Source organism: Callospermophilus lateralis, chromosome 3 (genome assembly GCF_048772815.1).
Source record: "Callospermophilus lateralis isolate mCalLat2 chromosome 3, mCalLat2.hap1, whole genome shotgun sequence".
NCBI classification, from domain to species: domain Eukaryota; kingdom Metazoa; phylum Chordata; class Mammalia; order Rodentia; family Sciuridae; genus Callospermophilus; species Callospermophilus lateralis.
The window spans coordinates 66,917,684-66,936,430 of NC_135307.1; the positions used below are offsets into that span (position 1 = coordinate 66,917,684).

Consider the following 18,747-nt stretch of genomic DNA (forward strand, 5'->3'; position numbering starts at 1 on the left):
GACTTATGGTAAGAGAATAATGTTAGGCTTGTCAGAGCCTCACTAGAACTCACAAAAAGTTCAAGGGTACTTATGGTCACATTCTATGGCCATATGTTGCTACTGTTAATGTCTGTTTATTTTTTAAAATTAAAAAAAATAACTTTTTTTATTTTTATGTAGTGCTAAGGATTGAACCCAGTGCCTCACACGTGCTAGGCAAGTGCTGTACCACTGAGCCACAACTCCAGCCCATTAATGTCTGTTTCTATTGAACAAAAACACCTTCATGTGGGCTCTGGTATGAACTGGTGTCTGCTCTAGTATAGACTGAGCAGGCCTCATCACTGGTTTATCTTATGCTTGTATGGCTTGATTTTAGTTTTGTATTCCCTGTAAAGGAATACCACCGTTGAACTCAACACAATTTATAGTGAAATAAAATTAAAATATCGTAGAATAAATTATCATGGTTAAATAACTACCACAACAATGAAGCAATAAAGAAGTAAATGAGGATTGGGATTATGGCTCAGCAGTAGAGTATTCACCTACCATGTGTGAGGCCCTGGGTTCGATCCTCAGCACCACATAAAAATAAATAAATAAAATAAAGATAGTGTGTCCAACTATATCTAAAAAATAAATATTAAAAAAAAGAAGTAAATGAGAGTTTCACACTTCACATTCCTACCCCTCTGTAGTTAATATTTTCACATGTATCTTTTTGGATGTATTTGTAATCCCGTACAAAGGTGTGCATTTATAAAAAAAAAAAATGTTTGAATACTTTTTAACAGTTACTTCTATAGCTCATAGCCGTATCTTTTGTTTCTCTTTACAGCCATTATACCTGCCCATGAGTCCTTGAGTCCTTTATAATGTCCCTTTGTGCCTCTTCTCATAAGGAGTTTTCTCAGCTGCTGCCTGTTCAAGACATGGATATCAAAAACTCACCATCTAGCCTTAACTCTCCTGCCTCCTACAACTGCAGTCAATCTGTTCTACCCCTGGAGCATGGCCCCATATATATCCCTTCCTCCTATGTAGAGAGCCATCATGAATATTCGGCCATGGCATTCTATAGCCCTGCTGTGATGAATTACAGTATTTCCAGCACTTCAGATAACAACGAAAGTGGGCTTGGTCAACAGACAGCAAGCCCACACGTGTTATGGCCAACTCCTGGGCACCTGTCTCCTTTAGCAATTCACTGTCAGTCCTCACTTCTATATGCAGAGCCTCAAAAGAGTCCTTGGTGTGAAGCAAGATCACTGGAACACACCTTACCTGTCAACAGGTAAATGTAGTCTTCATTCTGAACTGCAGTTCGTGGGCATGATGCACTTTGCTTTGTGGTTTAATGAGAAGAAAGATGTGTGTTATACAAGGTCTTTATTTTGTCACCTAGATAACTTAGAGCACTGAAAACATATGATGCCCTCATTAAAAGGTTGTGCTTGTAGATAGGTATCATGGGGAGAATTCACTATGGTGACCACTGTCTTGATGTGATGAAGATTGACCTTGAATCAGGCTGGGGTTGTGGCTCAGCAGTAGAGCGCTCGCCTAGCACGTGTGAGGCCCTGGGTTCGATCCTCAGTACCACATAAAAATAAACAAAATAAAGGTATTGTGTACAACTAAAAAAATTTTTAAAAATTAAAAAAAGATTGACCTTGAATCACTTTCCTCCTAATGAAGCTATTTGGGTTTGAAAAATAAATCTTTACTTTCAGGTTAGAGTCTTTTTGTGAGTTACAACTTAGTGTTCAGGACAAATTGTTTCCAGGATAAAAGTAAATAACATGCTAGCCATGTGAAGGCTGAAAAGGTAATTAGTACAAGCTTTCTAAACCATGAACTAAAACAATACTTTAAGAAGTTTGGTGAGAAAATACATAAATGTAGGCTTCTATTAAGTTTTTCTGAAATTAAATATTTGAGCTCTTTAAATGCAAGGTAACATGATGAATTATTTCAGTCTAAATTTTTATGTTTTTAATAATTAGTATGGCTATAGAGGGAAAGGATGGTATCAAAAGAAGGACAAAGAAGAAATAAACTTCTAAAACAAGCATAGTGCCACGTTAGGGCATGTTGGGTATTGAAATTCATCACTTTTGAGAAATCAGGCAGAGGATATGGCTCTGTGATTGAGCATGTGCGTGGCGCATGTGGGACCATAGGTTCAGTCCTTGGCATGCATATTTAAAAAAGGAACTTTCAGAAAATGTTATATAATAATTTTAGTTTCTTCTTTTAATAACAACTTTGTATTGGTGTATTAAAAAAAAGAATATAAAAATTGTAGGTAACTTAAAAAATTTGTGTTTTGTGGTGTGTGTGGGTGTTTGCATGTATAGTATCCGAATATCCAATTGTTCTTACTATTTTTTTTTTTTTTGTAATAGGGATTGAACCCAGGGGCACTTAACCACTGAGCCACATCAGTGTTGTTTTTTTCTTTTTAATTTTTTGTAGTATAGATGGACAGAATGCCTTTATTTTGTTTATTTTAATATGGTGCTGAGGATCAAACCCAGTGCCTCATATGTGTGAGGTAAGTGCTCTACCACTGAGCCACAATCCCAGCACTCTGCCACTGAGCTATAGCCCCAACCCCCCTGCCCTTTTTATGTTTTATTTTGAGACAGGGTCCGGCTAAGTTGCTGAGGCTGGTCTCAAACTTGCTATCCTCTTGAGCTACTGGGATTACAGGTGTACACCACCACATTCAGCAAAAATTGTAGATAACTTTTTTTGTGGGGGGGTACTTGAGATTGAACCCAGGAGCACTCAACCATTGGGGTACATCAATGTATTTGTATTTTATTTAGAGACAGGGTCTGACTGAGTTGCTTAGCACCTTGATTTTGCTGAGGCTGGCTTTGAACTCATGATCCTCCTGCCTCAGCCTCCCGAGTTGCTGGGATTACAGGTGTATGCCACCATGCCCAGAAAAATATTATAGGTAACTTTTTTGGAGTAATGTTGGGTTAGGGGCATATAGCTTAGTGTTCAAGCCCTCGTCTCACACATGTGACACACTGGGTTTGATCCTCAATGCTATAAAACATAAATAAATACAGTTTAAAAATATAAAAGTAATGTTTTTCTTTTAAAGAGGAAATAATTTTTGTTTCTGAGCTTGAATTCTAATAAAAGTTTTGTTAATATTTGGACAAATTAAGTAATAAGTCAGTAATACCTCTACTATTCCCTTTTCAAAACAAACATGCTCAGACAAAATTAGGAACTTGCCAGGTGTGTTTTTAGTGCCCCCTAGTGTTCCCTTGCTGGGTTCTGTTCCTCCTTGGTGCCCGTTGCCCCGCAGCAAGCTTTGAGCCTCTGCTTCCTTCCTGTGCATGGATGGGCATAAACTCACCTAACCACTTTCACACATCCGTCATTCTCCACATGGATCTGATATCAGTAACAGAGGTTCTGCTCCATTAGATTTCCTAGAATACATTTATCATGAGTCCTGGAAGGCAAAGAGATTAAATTAGACAATGTTCATGCCTTTTTTTCTTCCCCCTAAAAACCCTTCCTTTCTCTTCATGCTCTTTTACAATGAATATTTTCTTTGCCTTCCCAGAGAGACACTGAAGAGGAAGGTCAGTGTGAACCATTGCACCAGCCCTGTTACTAGTCCAAGTTCAAAAAGGGATGCTCACTTCTGTGCGGTCTGCAGCGATTATGCGTCTGGATATCACTATGGAGTCTGGTCGTGTGAAGGATGTAAGGCCTTTTTTAAAAGAAGCATTCAAGGTACAAGAGTATTGTTCACTGCTCTTTTAGTTTTCCACTTTTGCTTTTAAACAGTTTTGCAGAGATGACCTGGTAGAAATTTCAGCAATGATCTGTTGGATACATTCTATTCACGTGAAGATTGGAGGATCATGTGTGTTTGGGAGTGGGCTGGGAGGAGCTGGTGTGTGGGTTGTTTCAAGTGCACAGAACTTTATTTTTGATTGTCTTGTTCTATGCCACAACCCTAAGGTCATACAGCCAACTCGAATGGGTCTTGCTCCTCCCTTTACCCCCAGGATCATGGGGAGATGTCCAGTTACAGTTTCAAAAAGATAATGCTTGGAAAAGGTGCACTTGTTAGAAGGTGCAGAGGTTTAATATAGGGCATGCTTAACAGGCCTGACAATGGGATGGCTCCTGAGGAAAGGAGAATAAATAGATTTTATGGAAATGGTCAGAAATCAAGAATTCAGCTGCAGCGAACTTTGAGAATTGATGAAATGCTGTCTTCTTGAACTTAGAGTTTCCTGCATGGCTCCCTGTTTTCTGCTCTGGGATTAGATCATTTCTCTAACATTCTCCAATTTCCTTCTGGGCTAGGGTTCATGTATTTGGTTTGCTAATTTTCAAAAATCACCTTTTCATCAATTTCAAGTTGTTCATGACTGGCTTCAGGACCAGTCAGCCCAATTCTGTACACATCCTTGCCATCACTCCCTCCCATGCCAGCCCTGATTGTGCTGAAGTCTCTTTGTTTGTTGGCTGTGTTCCTTTCTTTCTCTTTGCCTCATAATCTCTTCTTCAGATGTCCCTTCTGGGCAGTGTTCTTGTATAGAGCTCCTTCCCCCACCTACCTACCTTTCTTTCTTTTTAAATTTTGAGACAGAGTCTCTCGAAGTTGCTGAGGCTGGCCTCAAACTTGTGGTCTTCCAGCCTCAGCCTCCCAAGTTGCTGAGATTCAAGAATGTACCATGAGGTCTTCTTCCCTTTTTTATCAAAGCCTTAGTGCCTTTTTTTTTTTTTTTTTTGGTACCAGAGATTGAACTCAGGGGTACTCAACCACTGAGCCACATCCCCAGCCCTATTTTGTACTTTTATTTGGAAACAGGGTCTGGCTGAGTTGCTAAATGCCTGCCCATTGCTGAGGCTGGCTTTGAACTCATGATCCTCCTGAGCTGTTGGGATGATAGGCATGTGCCATCGAGCCTGGCTTAGTGCCTTGTTCTTTTTAAAAAAAAAAAAATTTATTTTTTAGTTGTAGATGGACACAATATCTTTATTTTATTTATTTATTTTTATGTGGAGCTAAGGATTGAACCCAGGGCCTCGCACATGTTAGGCAAGTACTCTGCCGCTGAGCCACACCCCTAGCCCCAAGTGCCTTGTCTTGACCAATTAAGAACAGCAGCCTTAAGGGGGTTCATAGTGTGCAAATGGCAACTAGCAATTAACTTACCGGTAACACTGATAAGTGCAGATTAAGAGGAAGTTTTACCTGAAGCAGAGAAGCACCAATAGCACCCAGATGGTGGTGAGGAGTAGAATGTTGGTGGATAAAGTCATCTTTCTATGTAACCTCTGAAATTTACCCTGTTTGATAACCACCCATTCTTCCTGGATCTTCCATGTAATATCTCTTTGGCTTCATCTGAAGCTTCCTCTGTGAAACAGATACTCAGAATTGTTCTAAAGATGAAATGAAGTTGATTATGGGAAATATATCCAATGCTTAAATATTTTTTTATTTAAACGATTGTCATAGCAGTGAATTATTAGGCCAGGTCCAGTTTTTTTGCTATATGTGATGTGGACAGTTTATATTTTCTGAAATTCAGAACTGAATTCTTGATATACATTTTTAAAATTTTTGTGGTACTGGGGTTTGAACACAGGGACACTCCACCAGTGAGGTACACCCGCAGGCTATCCCTCCCCACCTTTGAATTTGAGACAGATCTAAGTTTCTGAGACTGACCTTGAACTTGAGGTTCTTCTGTCTCAGCCTCCCAAGTCACTGGTATTAAAGGTGTGTGCCATCACACCAGCTTGATATGATTCTTGAATTCTGTATCTTTCTGAGGTTTTGGAATTTTACCCCTTGAGGACTTAAAAAATAATACTATATATATTATATATATTTTTAGTTGTAGTTGGACACAATACTTTTATTTATTGATTATTATGTGGTGCTGAGGATCCAACCCAGGGTCTCCCACGTGCTAGGTGAGCGCTTTACTGCTGGCCACAATCCCAGCCCGAGGATTTTTTTTTTCTTTTTTGGGTACCAGGGATTAAACTCAGGGGTTGTCAACCACTAAGCCAAATCCCCAATCCACCCCCTTTTTATTTGAGACAGGTTCTTGCTAAGTTGCTCAGAACCTCACTAGGTTGCTGAGACCAGCTTTAAACTTTGATCCTCCTGCCTCAGCTTCCTGAGCCACTGGAATTATAAGGCATGCACCACCGTGCCAGCTCCTTGAAGAAATTTTGGTCCATTACAATTAAGTATGTCTTTAAAAAAAAAAAAAAAGAGAGAGAGAGAGACTCATCTTTTTTGCTGTTGGGAAAACATCTGTCTGCCTGAAATATCTTTGAACCTTGAGACTATAGCTGATAACAGTTGAAAGTAAGTTTTCCCAATGTCATTCCTTCCTCCTGCATCAGCCAGGAATGTTAAATTATAAATATGCAAAAAGGAAAGAGTTTATGCTGTGACAACTACTTAAGGCCTAAACGATCCTTTCTTTGGACCTTTTATATTTTCATAAATACTTTGCAGTAATTGAAAATGTCCACTCAAATGTCTCAAATAGGCCAGGATGGTACACTGTTAACTTGAGAAACTGGTTCCATTTAACACTGTTTTGTTTTTCTAATTTTAAACTTGTCTTGCTAACTCGATTCATAAACTCCAGGACCACATCTTAATACATTTCGGTCCCTTTCCCTGGATGAGTGCACTGGAAGCTGTTTGTGCTGGGCAGTCCATTAGTGCTGACCTTGTTGGCTTCTTCACACACTGAGTTGCCATTAGAGATGCTGCCGTTTCTCTCCTGGGCTGTGGAGCACAGAGCAAGGGAGAAGCTCCTCATCATTCCGGTCCAGATGAAGGCGTGGCTTATTTTTTAAAAGCTTGTTCTTTATTTTACTTCTCTTTCCTATTAAAATCCACTTAATGAATATTTACTGAGCCCTGTACTAAGCTCTAGAGGTACAGTGTTGAGCAAGACAACAGTTTGTGCTTTTTTTATTTTTTGGTACCAGGGATTGAACTCAGGGGCACTCGACCACTGAGCCATGTCTGCAGCCCTATTTTGTATTTTATTTAGAGACAGGGTCTCACTGAGTTGCTTAGCGCCTCACTTTTGCTGAGGCCTGCTTTAGACTCAAGATTCCCTACCTCAGCCTCCTGAGCCCCTGGGATTACAGTTGTGCACCATCACGCCCAGCTAGTTTGTGCATTTTGTTTACTTGCTGGTACTCAACAATTCTGTGAATGATGATTTTTAAAACATCAGTCCTGCAACTGCAGGGAACGTATAACAACTTGAATGATAGCCGAAGACCTTGAATTTCAGACAGTGAATACCTTAACATGTATTTCTGACACAATACAACTGTCAAAATCAGGAAATTAACATCAGGATGCATTACTGCCATCAAATCCTCAATTTTCCCAACAGAGCCCTCTGTAGCACAAGAATCCAGTTTCAGAACCAGACTTTGCATTTAGTTGTTATGTTTTTATTCTCCATTTGTCTAGAGTAGTTCCTGAGTCCTTCTTTGATTTTCATGATTATAAGCACTTCTAAAGATTTAGGCCATTTTGCAGAATGTCCCTCTCTTTGGATTTGCCTGATGTTTCCTCTTCATTAGTTTCAGGTTAACATTATTGGCAGGAATAAAAATTTCAGAGATGATTCTGTGGCTATGACGCTGTGTTCTTTCCATTAGCTCCTTTTGTGTGGTGCATGATTTTAATTTGTCCCATTCCTAGTGATGTTCATTTTGGTTACTTGATTTAAATGATGTCTCCCAGGCTTGTATTCTGTAAAACTTCTGTTTTTTCTTTATTTTTTTCTTTCTCTTTGTAATTCATAAGTCTTTTTGTTAGGAAATCCTTTGAGACTATGCAAATATTCCCGTTCTTCATTAAACCTTTAGTTAGTTAATTTATATTATTATAACTTAAGATATCCTATTTTTTGCAATGGATTATTATCTTTAGTATCATTATTTATTATTTTGATATCTGTATTATTGTGGATTTGACCAGCAGGAAACCTTAAAGTGACAGAAGGGTCTTTTTTGACATGTTCCTATAATTCTTTGGGCACTTATTCGTAAGTGAATAAGAGAAACTGATTACATTTAACCAGTTTCAGGCTTATCCATACTTTGCCTGTCCCAGTCCTGGGATAAGTTGTTTCTCCATGGAGCCCCATTTTCTCCTAGTGGAGAACGGTATTTGTAGTCTGGCATGGTGGCTACAGGCCTGTAATCCCAGTGACTTGGGAGGCTGAGGCAAAAGGATCTCAAGTTCTAGACTAGCTTCAGCAACTTAGCCAGACCCTGTCTCAAAATAAAAAATAAAAAGGCCTGTGAGGTAGCTCAGTAGTAAAGCTCCCCTGGGTTCAATTCCCAGTACACCCTCACCAAAAAAAAGAAAAAAAAAGGGAGAAAGAAAAAAAATCTGAGTACTAGTTTTCTCCTTGCTCTGGGAGTGTCCCTGCTTCCAAGTCTTCTTAGGGGACAGCATTAAGTAATATATATTGTGTGTGTGTGCATACATATACATGCTGTAGAAGTGTAACGGCAGATTTGTTCTAGTTTCTTCCTGTTTGCATATTTGCATCTTCCTGTTTGCTTCTTTAATCAATACCTCTATATGAAAATTTTTTAATTGTTGCTGCCCCTGTTCATCCTCCAGGCAGACACCCTCTTCACTGCAATGGGGCTTCACTACCCCACCATGGGGATGGTCCCACATAGAAGCCTTTGTCACCCTGCTCAGGGTCCACCCTCCCCACTATCCACCACACCTAGTTCACTGGAGAGTAACTAATAGCAACAACAAAACACTTCATTGTCACAAATTATGATCTATATTCATTAAAAAACATTCAAATTATGTGGAAAAATAAGTGTAGAAGAAAGTTAAATCACCCCCAGTTCCACCACCCAGAAGTAATTACTCACATAAGTGATGAGCCTTCTAGCTCTCTGTCCTTATATGCAGAAGGAAAGATATTTTAATAAAATATTTAGAGGGAAAGATCAAAATACTTTAATAAAAATGAGACTGTATTATTAGAGATGCTATCTTTTGAAATAAAAGATAGTTAATTATGTCATTTAAGTGTAACTGAAGAAAAAGGGCCTAACCAAAGATCAAAAGAACTTTTCTTTGCTAAATGAGATACTCATATTGGTAAAAAAAAAAAATTGTGGAGTATGTTAAAAGGTTGGAGTTTTTATTTGCCACTATGCAAAAAAAAAAAAAAAAAAAAAGAGAGAGAGAGAGGAAAAAAAGTAGAATTCTGCATGCATTATATTCAGTTTAAAGAATAGGAAAGCAAAAGCCCTGTGTAACCAGTGCTCAGGTAATGAGATAGGATATTGCAGTGCCCCCAGGTAATGAGATAGGATATTGCAGTGACCCCTGGGTGGCCCTTCCAATCATAGCTCCTTCCCTCCCTCCAGGGGTAAGACAGTCCTAACTTCTGCCTTCCTTGCTAAGATTTTACCACATGTGCACATATCCCTAAGCACTATAGTTTCATTTTCTCTGTTTTTGAACTTTGCATAAATTGAATCCTTTTCCTCTGTGTCCTGTGACTTATTTCTTTTCTGACTTATTCATTTATCATTGAGATTCATCCATTGCCTACTCTGGAAATCTGATCCATTTAGGCTTAATGTAAGAAGTTCAGGCTATGTTGTTTATTAGAAAGATACAATGAAGAAATAAAGGCACCTCTAGGGGTGGTGGTACACTCCTGTAATCCCAGAAGCTCAAGAGGCTGAAACAGGAGGATCAAAAGTTCAATTTAGCAACTTAGTGTGGCCCTAAGCAACTTAGTAAGACCCTGCCTCTGCAAATAAAAAACAAAAAAAGGGCTGAGGATGTAGCTTAGTAGTAAAGTACCTCTGAGTTCCATCCCCAGTAGTAAAAATAAATTTAAAAATTTTAAAAAGAGCTGGATGTGGCCGCACACCCTTAATTCCAGTGGCTCGGGAGGCTGAGGCAGGAGAATCTCGAGTTCAAAGCCAGCCTTAGCAATTTAGTGAGGCCCCAAGAAACTCAGCAAGACCCTCTTTCTAAATAAAATGTAAAAAAGGGCTGGGTATATAGCTCAGTGGTTGAGTGCCACTGAGTTTAATCAATCCCTCGTACCAAAAGAAAAAGAAAGGTACCCGAATGCTCTATTTATTTTTTATCTGTTCTATGATAGTCTCCATTTTCTAAACCTTTCTCAGACCCATGTGTCCCTTATCATCCTTTCTACGAATGTCCAGTCCAGACAGCCTCTCTCATTTACACAGCTATAGCAGGTTCTCACTTGGTCTCTTGTCCTCCATTGGTTCTGCTGACTCTAATCCATTCTCCATACTGCATCTGAAATAACTTTATTTTTTTCGTATTTATAGATGGACAGAATGCCTTTATTTTATTTGTTTATTTTTACATGGGGCTAAGGATCAAACCCAGTGCCTCACACATGCTAGGCAAGTGCTCTACCACTGAGCTTCAGCCCCAGCCCATGAAATAACTGATTTTTGAAATATTTTATCTCTACATAGAAATTAAAGTGTAATTGTCTTAGAGGTTGTTATCTAACAAACAACTGAAATCTTAATGTCCTATTACACTGAGCATTAGTTTTCGTATGGGTGGATCTATGGGTTGATTAAGATGGTTCTATTCCATAAGGCTGGCCCTGGCCTTTGGGTTGAGTTCAGGTCTTTTCCACACATCCCCACATTCTCCTTGGACCAGTGGCTACCTTTTAGGCATTCAAAAGGTCAAGCCAACTGTTAGAACAGCACATTTATTAACATACCATTGCTAACGTAAGTCCCGGAGTCAAACCCAACATCAGTGGTGCAGAAATGTACTCTGTGCACTCTAGCATATCACAGGGTCACAAGGTGGAGCGAGGGAGGGAGTGAAGCAATGAGAACGATAACCCACCACAGCTAAAGAAGTACTTCCTGTTCTTATGTAGATTGCTAAATTCTGTTTTAAAATTTTGTTATTGGTTCATTATAGTTGTACATGTTAGTGAGATTCATTGTCATGTATTCATACACTCATACAACATAATCTGGTCAGTTTCATCTCCCAGAACAATTACTAATTTCTTTATTTGTTCCTTTTGGTTTACTTTTCTTATTTGGTTATGAATTCGCATCATTTTATCATATGAAATCCCAAAGAGGGATATATGTAAAAGCATACAAGCAGTTGAATTTGGTAAGCTGATACACAACTCTTGAGGAATTCTGTGATTTGGAGCAAATCAATTTCATATGACTTTCCCTTTCCATGTCCAAAGGAGAATATTTCTAAATGTATTTCTTTATTTATTTTGGTACTAGGGATTGAACCCAGGGCACTTAACCACTGAGCCACATCCCCAGCCCTTTTTTATATTTTATTTAGAGATAGGTCTCACTGATTTATTTAGGGCCTTGCTAAGTTGCTGAGGTTGGCTTTGAACTTTTGTTCTTCTTGCCTCAGCCTCCCAACCTGCTGGGATTACAAGCTTGCACCACTGTGCTCAGCTTAAGCATATATATATATATATATATATTTTAAATTCTAGTAATATGGAGGGAATAACCTATTAGCCAAAAAGCAAGGTACTGACTATTCTTAGTTCTCCTTTACTTGTTATCAGGGTGTCACTTTGGCATTTGTATCTGTATCTGTCCCCTGTCTCTCACGTGGATAATGTACTTTTCCTCACATTTTTTTTCTTGGTGCATTAGAGTTGCACATAATGATGGGATTTGTTGTTACACACTCGTCTGTGTACACAATATAGTAATATAATTTGGCCAGAATTGCTCTCCAGCATTTACCCCCCCTTCTCTTTTCTACCCCTCCATCTCTTTCCTCTACTGATCTGCCTTTGATTTCCATGAGGTCTGCCCCCACCTTTCTTTTCCTTTTTCCTCTCTAGCTTCCACATGAGAGAAAACATAGTCCCTTGAACTTCTGAGTTTGACTTTCACTTAACATGATGGTCTAGTTTCATCTATCTTCCTGCAAATGAGAGAATTTCATTTTTATTTATGACTTAATAAAACTTCATTGTATATATTTATGCCACATTTTCTTTATCCATTCATCTGTTGATGGACACCTGGACTGGTTCCTATTGTGAATTATGCTGCTATCAACATGGGTATGCATATATCATTATAGGGTGATGGCTTTAATTCTTTCAGATAAATACTGAGGCATGGTATAGCTGAATCATGGGGTGGTCCCATGTCTAGTCTTTTGAGGAACCCTCATACTGATTTCCTTAGTGGTTGAACTAATTTACAATTTCATCAACAGTCAGCTGGGTAATGTTATCAGTGTTGTTGCCCTGGAAGAAATTTAACCAAAATATTTTAACGAGAACCTTCATTTTTTTTTCTGTACTGTAGGACATAATGATTATATTTGCCCAGCTACGAATCAGTGTACCATAGACAAGAACCGGCGTAAAAGCTGCCAGGCCTGCCGGCTTCGGAAGTGCTATGAAGTAGGAATGGTGAAATGCGGTGAGTGTTCACTTGCCTTTTGTTGTATGGAGCCATGCTGAAAACTGTCTTTCGAGGAACTAGGGGGCACGTAACCCAGATAAGAGATTTAGGACATGGTGATTATCTTCAAGTGTTTGTCACACGGCATTGACCAGTTCCCTGAGCTGCAGATGACAGAACTGGGAAGAGTGTGATCAAGCTGCCAGAGGCAGATTTTGGCCCCAAATGGGCAATAACTTGACAAAGTTCCAGTGGGTCTAGCAACAGAATAGGCCACTACATGGGCTAGGGAACTTCTAGCCACTGAAATGTTTAAACAGGCTGGATGGCCATCTTCCTAAGACCCTGAAAAGACCCATTCCAAGAATGACATCATGATTTAAATGTCCACAGTGGAAACTTATGACAAGAAAATAGACTATCTTGTGGGTTGTTTGGGTAGCTATGGAGAAGTGTCTTGCTTCCTTCTACTAGCTTTCTAGAAGTGGAAAAATACATATAGGAGTCAGAAACAGATTTTATTCTATGATGGTATATATATGTGTGTGTGTGTGTGTGTGTGTATATATATATATATATATATATATATATATAACATGTAGTACACTATATAGTATATAGTGTATATAATATATAGTATATATATATACGATATGTGTGTATATATGCTATACATATACATGTTTTTAAAAAGCACTTTAATATAACAAGTCACAAAGATGCCTACTCCTGCTCTCTCCACCTGGATAGCTTTTGGTTTACTTGTCTGTATACACCTTTTATTTTTTTGGTGATGGTGGTGGGGATTGAACCAAGGGTTTTGTGCTTGCTAGGCAAGCATTTTTCCACTGAACTACATCCCTAGTCTGTTTATTTATTTTTATTTTATTTTTTATTAACTTGAGTTTTATTGTACATAATATGTGGCTGGTCCCAATGCTCACACTGACTTGAGGGAGACGTTTTGGATTTTTATGCTCAGAATTGCTCAGTTGCTGCTGCTGCTGCTGATTTGTTTTCTTTGAGGATCAAGCTGGGTGCTTTCCTACAAAATCTGGTTTTTAATTCCTTCTCTAGCAATTCTTTCCTGGATTCTTTGCTTTGCATGATTATACCTACAGGGAAACCAGCATCCTAAAGTCACTAAGATAAATCTTCTCACTCCAACATCACATGATCTTCTAATTCTACTAGTTAACAAAAAATGTCCAAGTCCAGCCACAACAGATCCCAATGAACCATATAATATCGAATCCCGTGCACAGTGAATGTTTTCAACATCTAAAATTCCTAGGAGCTTAAAGGGCTACGATAAGATAGAAAAGAACCTTCCCCTTCCCGGACTTGCCCGGCTCCAGCACGGCAGCCATGGGGACCAGTTGGCTAGCCTGTTTATTTTTATCTTTATTTTATATTCAAACACTAAGCTCACTAAGTGGCCTAGGCTGGCTTTGAACTTGCAGCCTCCTTCCTCAGTCCCCTCAGTAGCTGGGATTACAGGCGTGCACCATCATACCCAGTCATGCTTATTGTTTATATATTTTCATATCTGCTCTGCCTGTGCTTTTCTTATTCTTTTGCTAGCCTATATTTTTGCCTGGAATTTGTTGTAACTTCTTTCTTGGTAACTAATTATGTGAAAAATTAAAATGAGCATCTTTCTCTTTTTCTCCCTGATCATCTTTTAGTAGCTCTGCTTTTTAAATATTCTCTGCTTCCTTTTTTTTCTCTGTATGTACAGTAGATTAGAACCCTCATCTAATTCACAAGTATAGAAGAACTCTCTTAATTTGATCACACTTCCTGGGCTTTTGTTTCTGTGAAAGTTTACTTGAAAGCTTTGAACAAAACTGTAAAGGGGGTTGGGGATGTGGCTCAAGCGGTAGCGCGCTCGCCTGGCATGTGTGTGGCCGGGGTTCGATCCTCAGCACCACATACAAACAAAGATGTTGTGTCCGCCGAAAACTAAAAAATAAATATTAAAAAAAAAAAAAAACTGTAAAGGACTAATAGCTAAGAAGGGGGAGAAATCACAAACTTAGGAATATCTAAGTTGTTGCTCTAGTTCCCCCCTGCCCTTGGGTACCAGGGATTGAACTCAGGGGCACTCAACCACTGAGCCACATCCTCAGCCCCATTTTTTATTTTATTTAGAGACAGGGTATCACTGAGTTGCTTAGCACCTTGCAGTTACTTTGAACTTGTGATCCTCCTGCCTTAGCCTCCCAAGCCTCTGGGATGATAGGCGTGTGCCACTGCACCCAGCCATGTTGCTCCATTTTAAAAATGCTGCCCCTGGGTGCTGGGGTTGTGGCTCAGTGGTAGAGCGCTTGTCTAGCATGTGTGAGGCATTGAGTTCGATTCTTAGCACTGCATGTAAATAAATAAAATAAAGGTCCATTGACAACTAAAAAATATTTTTCAAAAATACTGCAACTGGAAATCCAGAAATGACATAGGGGTGTAGTCCATGCAGAAAGGTGATTTTTCCAGGTGTCAGAGATGTTTAAAGAGAAAGCCTTCGGCCCTTTGACAAAAAAATTACAAAGAAAAGGTCTTTATTTTTAAGTTAAACAATATTTTAAGGTGAGTGTGGTGTGTGTGTTTTTAAAAAACAATGATTTTCAGTTTAGTCTTAGGTCAAGGGCACATTGTGTACTAGGATCTGTTGGACAGCTCTAGGCCTCAGGGTTCAAGGCAGCACCCACAGTAGGAAGAGCATGAGGGTTGGACTCCTATGGACTGAATGTCATTTTGTTTCTTTACTTTTGGCCTCTCTCCAGATGCTCTTCTTGTCTGTCTTTCCCCCAAACCCTCTACCCACACTCTACCTTCTATTCAGTCTTGGAGGATTGGTAGTCTCCCTGCATTCGGATCCTCCTGCACTATCTACATTCCCTTTTTAGTCATAAATCATGTGTCTGTGACTAATTTTTTCTTCTTTACCTCTGATCTTTTCTTTCCTACTGATGTGTTGATATAGTTATTTATCATAGGAGGACAGCTGCCTAGACGGACAACAGAGATAAGGCCTCTTTACAAGGATATGTTTCCATGTAACTATCCAGGAAAACAATCTCAATAGCCACATATTTAGTCTGTATCCCTGTGTTGGGACAACAGCTCAGCATCTTTTGAGTGTCATCTCTTTACTCATCTGATGTATATACTTTCAAAAAATGGATTTGGAAAAAATAAGAAGAGAAATGAATTACAGTAGATGGGGTAGAGAGAGAAGATGGGAGGGGAGGGGAGGGGGGATAGTAGAGGATAGGAAAGGTAGCAGAATACAACAGTTACTATTATGGTATTATGTAAAAATGTGGATGTGTAACCGATGTGATTCTGAAATCTTTGTAATGTTTTGAATAAAAAAAAAATAAAAAAAAATGGATTTGGTAGGTAGTTGGTATAAAATAAGAGTTAAACAATAAGACAATAGTTATAAGCACAAGCTCTGGATTCATATGATTGGTTGGGTTTAGATCCTGCTCCTGCTAGTTTCTAGCTTTCCTAACTTGGTCAATTTTTTTTTTGAGCTGCCTTGTGTCTGGCTCCTCTCTCTGTATTGAAGATATTAATAGCACTTGTCCTTCTAGGGTGACTGTCAGCACAAGACAGATAATCTGTGTACAATACACAGTACCTTCTACAAGCTTCTGGTTGATGTTAGCTGCCATTATATCATTTTTTTTAAGAGAGAGTGAGAGAGGGAGAGAGAGAGAGAGAGAGAGAATTTTTTAATATTTATTTTTTAGTATTCGGCGGACACAACATCTCTGTTTGTATGTGGTGCTGAGGATCGAACCCGGCCCGCACGCATGGCAGGCGAGCGCGCTACCGCTTGAGCCACATCCCCAGTCCCATTATATCATTTATTACCATCACCATCCATCCTCTTTGGGCTGGGACTATTTACTACTGTCTAATGTGGAATACCCTATTTGTTAGTTTGTCATTAAGCTCACTCAGAGGCAGCTGCCTAGGTTGTAGTGTCAAAGTCATAGCATTAGAAATTCCTCATAGAAAATATGAATTCCTTCACAAGGGCTTAGTTTTATGGAATCTGAAATTTCCAGAACTCACTACAGGGCCTGGAACATAAGACTTGAAAGTCTTTCACACGGGGAAAGCACATCTCTTTTGTACACTTCTTATCCTCACACAGGGTACAAAAGAGAAATGTGTGATTAGAGAAGTGCTTTGTAAGCCATACATTTTATTCCATGTTAGTCTGTAGTATAATTGAACTTAAATATTTATAACACTCTAATTGCTAATAAAATGAAATATGTCTTAAGCCAGGCATGGTGGCTCATAGCTGTGATTCTAGTGACTTTGGGGCTAAGACAGGAGGACCACAAGTTCAAAGCCAGCCTCAGCAATTTAGCAAGACCCTAAATAACTCAGTGAGACCCTGCTCAAAATAAAATTTTAAAAAGGTTTGGGGGTGTGGCCCATGGTTAAGTGCCCTTGGATTCACTGCCCAATACCAAAAAAAAAAAAAAAAAAAAAAAAAAGAAAAGAAATAAAGAAGAAAGAAAGAAAAAAGAAAAAAAAGAGAAAGAAATGTATTTTGAATTTTAATTCTTTTGGTAACAAATTTGATTCAACTGTTCCTGAGTGGATAGAGCCCTTCCTTTTACTATAATTAGCTAAGACTAAATTTCCTTGGGAGATAATAGTTTATATTTTCTCATGCCTTCTAGTTAATTAATTTATTTATTTTTGGTAGCAGGGATTGAACCAGGCGGGCGGTTGACTACTGAGCCACACCCCCAGCCCATTTTATTTTTTTTATTTTGAGACAGGGTCTCACTAAGTTGCTGAGGCTGGCTTTGAACTTGTGATCCTCCTGCTTCAGCCTCCTGAGTTGCTGGGATTCCAGACATGCACCACTGTACCTGGCTCTAGCTAATTTATTTCATTGCTAATTTTATCTTTATTAACATCATCAAGAATGATCTGACATCAATTTTAATTAAGATTTTCTTTATGACCTGATATGTGAAAATTTTTATAAATATTTATGGTCTGTGTATATTAAGCTTGTCAGTTGTGCAGTTCAAATGTTCAGCATTCTTACTTTTCTCTCAACTGTTTGCTCTATCAGTTGCTGAGGGAGATTACATTACTATATCCTATAATAATAGTGTATTTGTCAATTTCTTTCTTTTATAATCACTTTTTTAAAATATAGTTTTTTAGCTGTAGTTGTAGATGGATACAATACCTTTATTTTATTTATTTATTTTTTATGTGGTGCTGAGGATCAAACCCAGCACCTCACATGTGCTAAGTGAGTGCTCTACTGCTGAACCACAACCCCAGTCCATCCATTGTATTTTTTAAATATTTTTTTATTTGTAGGTGGACATATACCTTTATTTTATTCATTTATTTATTTTTTATATGGTGCTGGGGATTGAACCCAGTGCCTCATGCAGGCTAGCAAAGTGCTCTACCACTGAGCCACAACCCTGGCCCCTGTTCCATTGTATTCTGATCCAAAAACCCACATTAATAAAACATTTTGGTACTAACACAGGAATAGAAAAGTAGATCTCTAAAACTGAATAGAGAATCTGAGAAAAGATAATTTTATATGTAATTATTTATTAATGAAAAGACGTTCCACATCAGTGGTGAAGTCTTATTCAATAATTACTATCGGGAAAATTGTACATCCATTTGAAAAATATAACGTGAAAATAAATATCATATCATATAATATCATGATATAATATAATGCATATAATATAGGTATGCATAAAATTCCAAATAAATTTGAATCACACAAGTGTTCAAGAAGATAAAGGACAATATATAAAATATTGATATAAAGTAAAAAGATTTGATTCTGCATTAAAGATTCTTATGACAAAGGACAGCATGAGCAAAATTAAAAGACATATATCAAGTAAGATGAGCCAGGTATGGTGATGCATGCCTGTAATTCTAGCAACTGTGGAAGCTGAGGCAGGAGGATTGCAAGTTTGAGGCCAGCTTTGGCAACTTAGCAACACGTGCTGCCTCAAAATAAAAATTAAGGTGGCTGGGATTGTAGCTCAGCAGTAGAGCACTTGCCTAGCATGTACAAGGCCCTGGATTCGAGCCTCAGCACCAAATAAAAATAAATAAACAAAATAAAGATGTTGTGTCAAACTACAACTAAAAAATGAATATTAAAAATTAAAAAGGGGTAGAGGTGTAGCTCAGTGGTAGAGCACTCCTGGGTTCAATTCCCAG

General features: G+C 38.5%; 1 protein-coding gene across 3 annotated transcripts in view; it reads left to right on the forward strand.

Moving 5' to 3' along the window:
* Positions 1–860: 860 nt before the first annotated feature.
* Positions 861–18,747, forward strand: part of Esr2 (estrogen receptor 2) — a 44,380-nt gene continuing 26,493 nt past the window's right edge. For 2 of the 3 annotated variants that reach the window (XM_076848331.2, XM_076848332.2), the window contains exons 1-3: positions 861–1,279; positions 3,581–3,753; positions 12,400–12,516. In XM_076848331.2, coding sequence (XP_076704446.2) covers positions 861–1,279; positions 3,581–3,753; positions 12,400–12,516 — 709 coding nt within the window. The remainder of the gene's footprint in view (positions 1,280–3,580; positions 3,754–12,399; positions 12,517–18,747) is intronic. The other variant, XM_076848333.2, reaches the window with a different exon arrangement.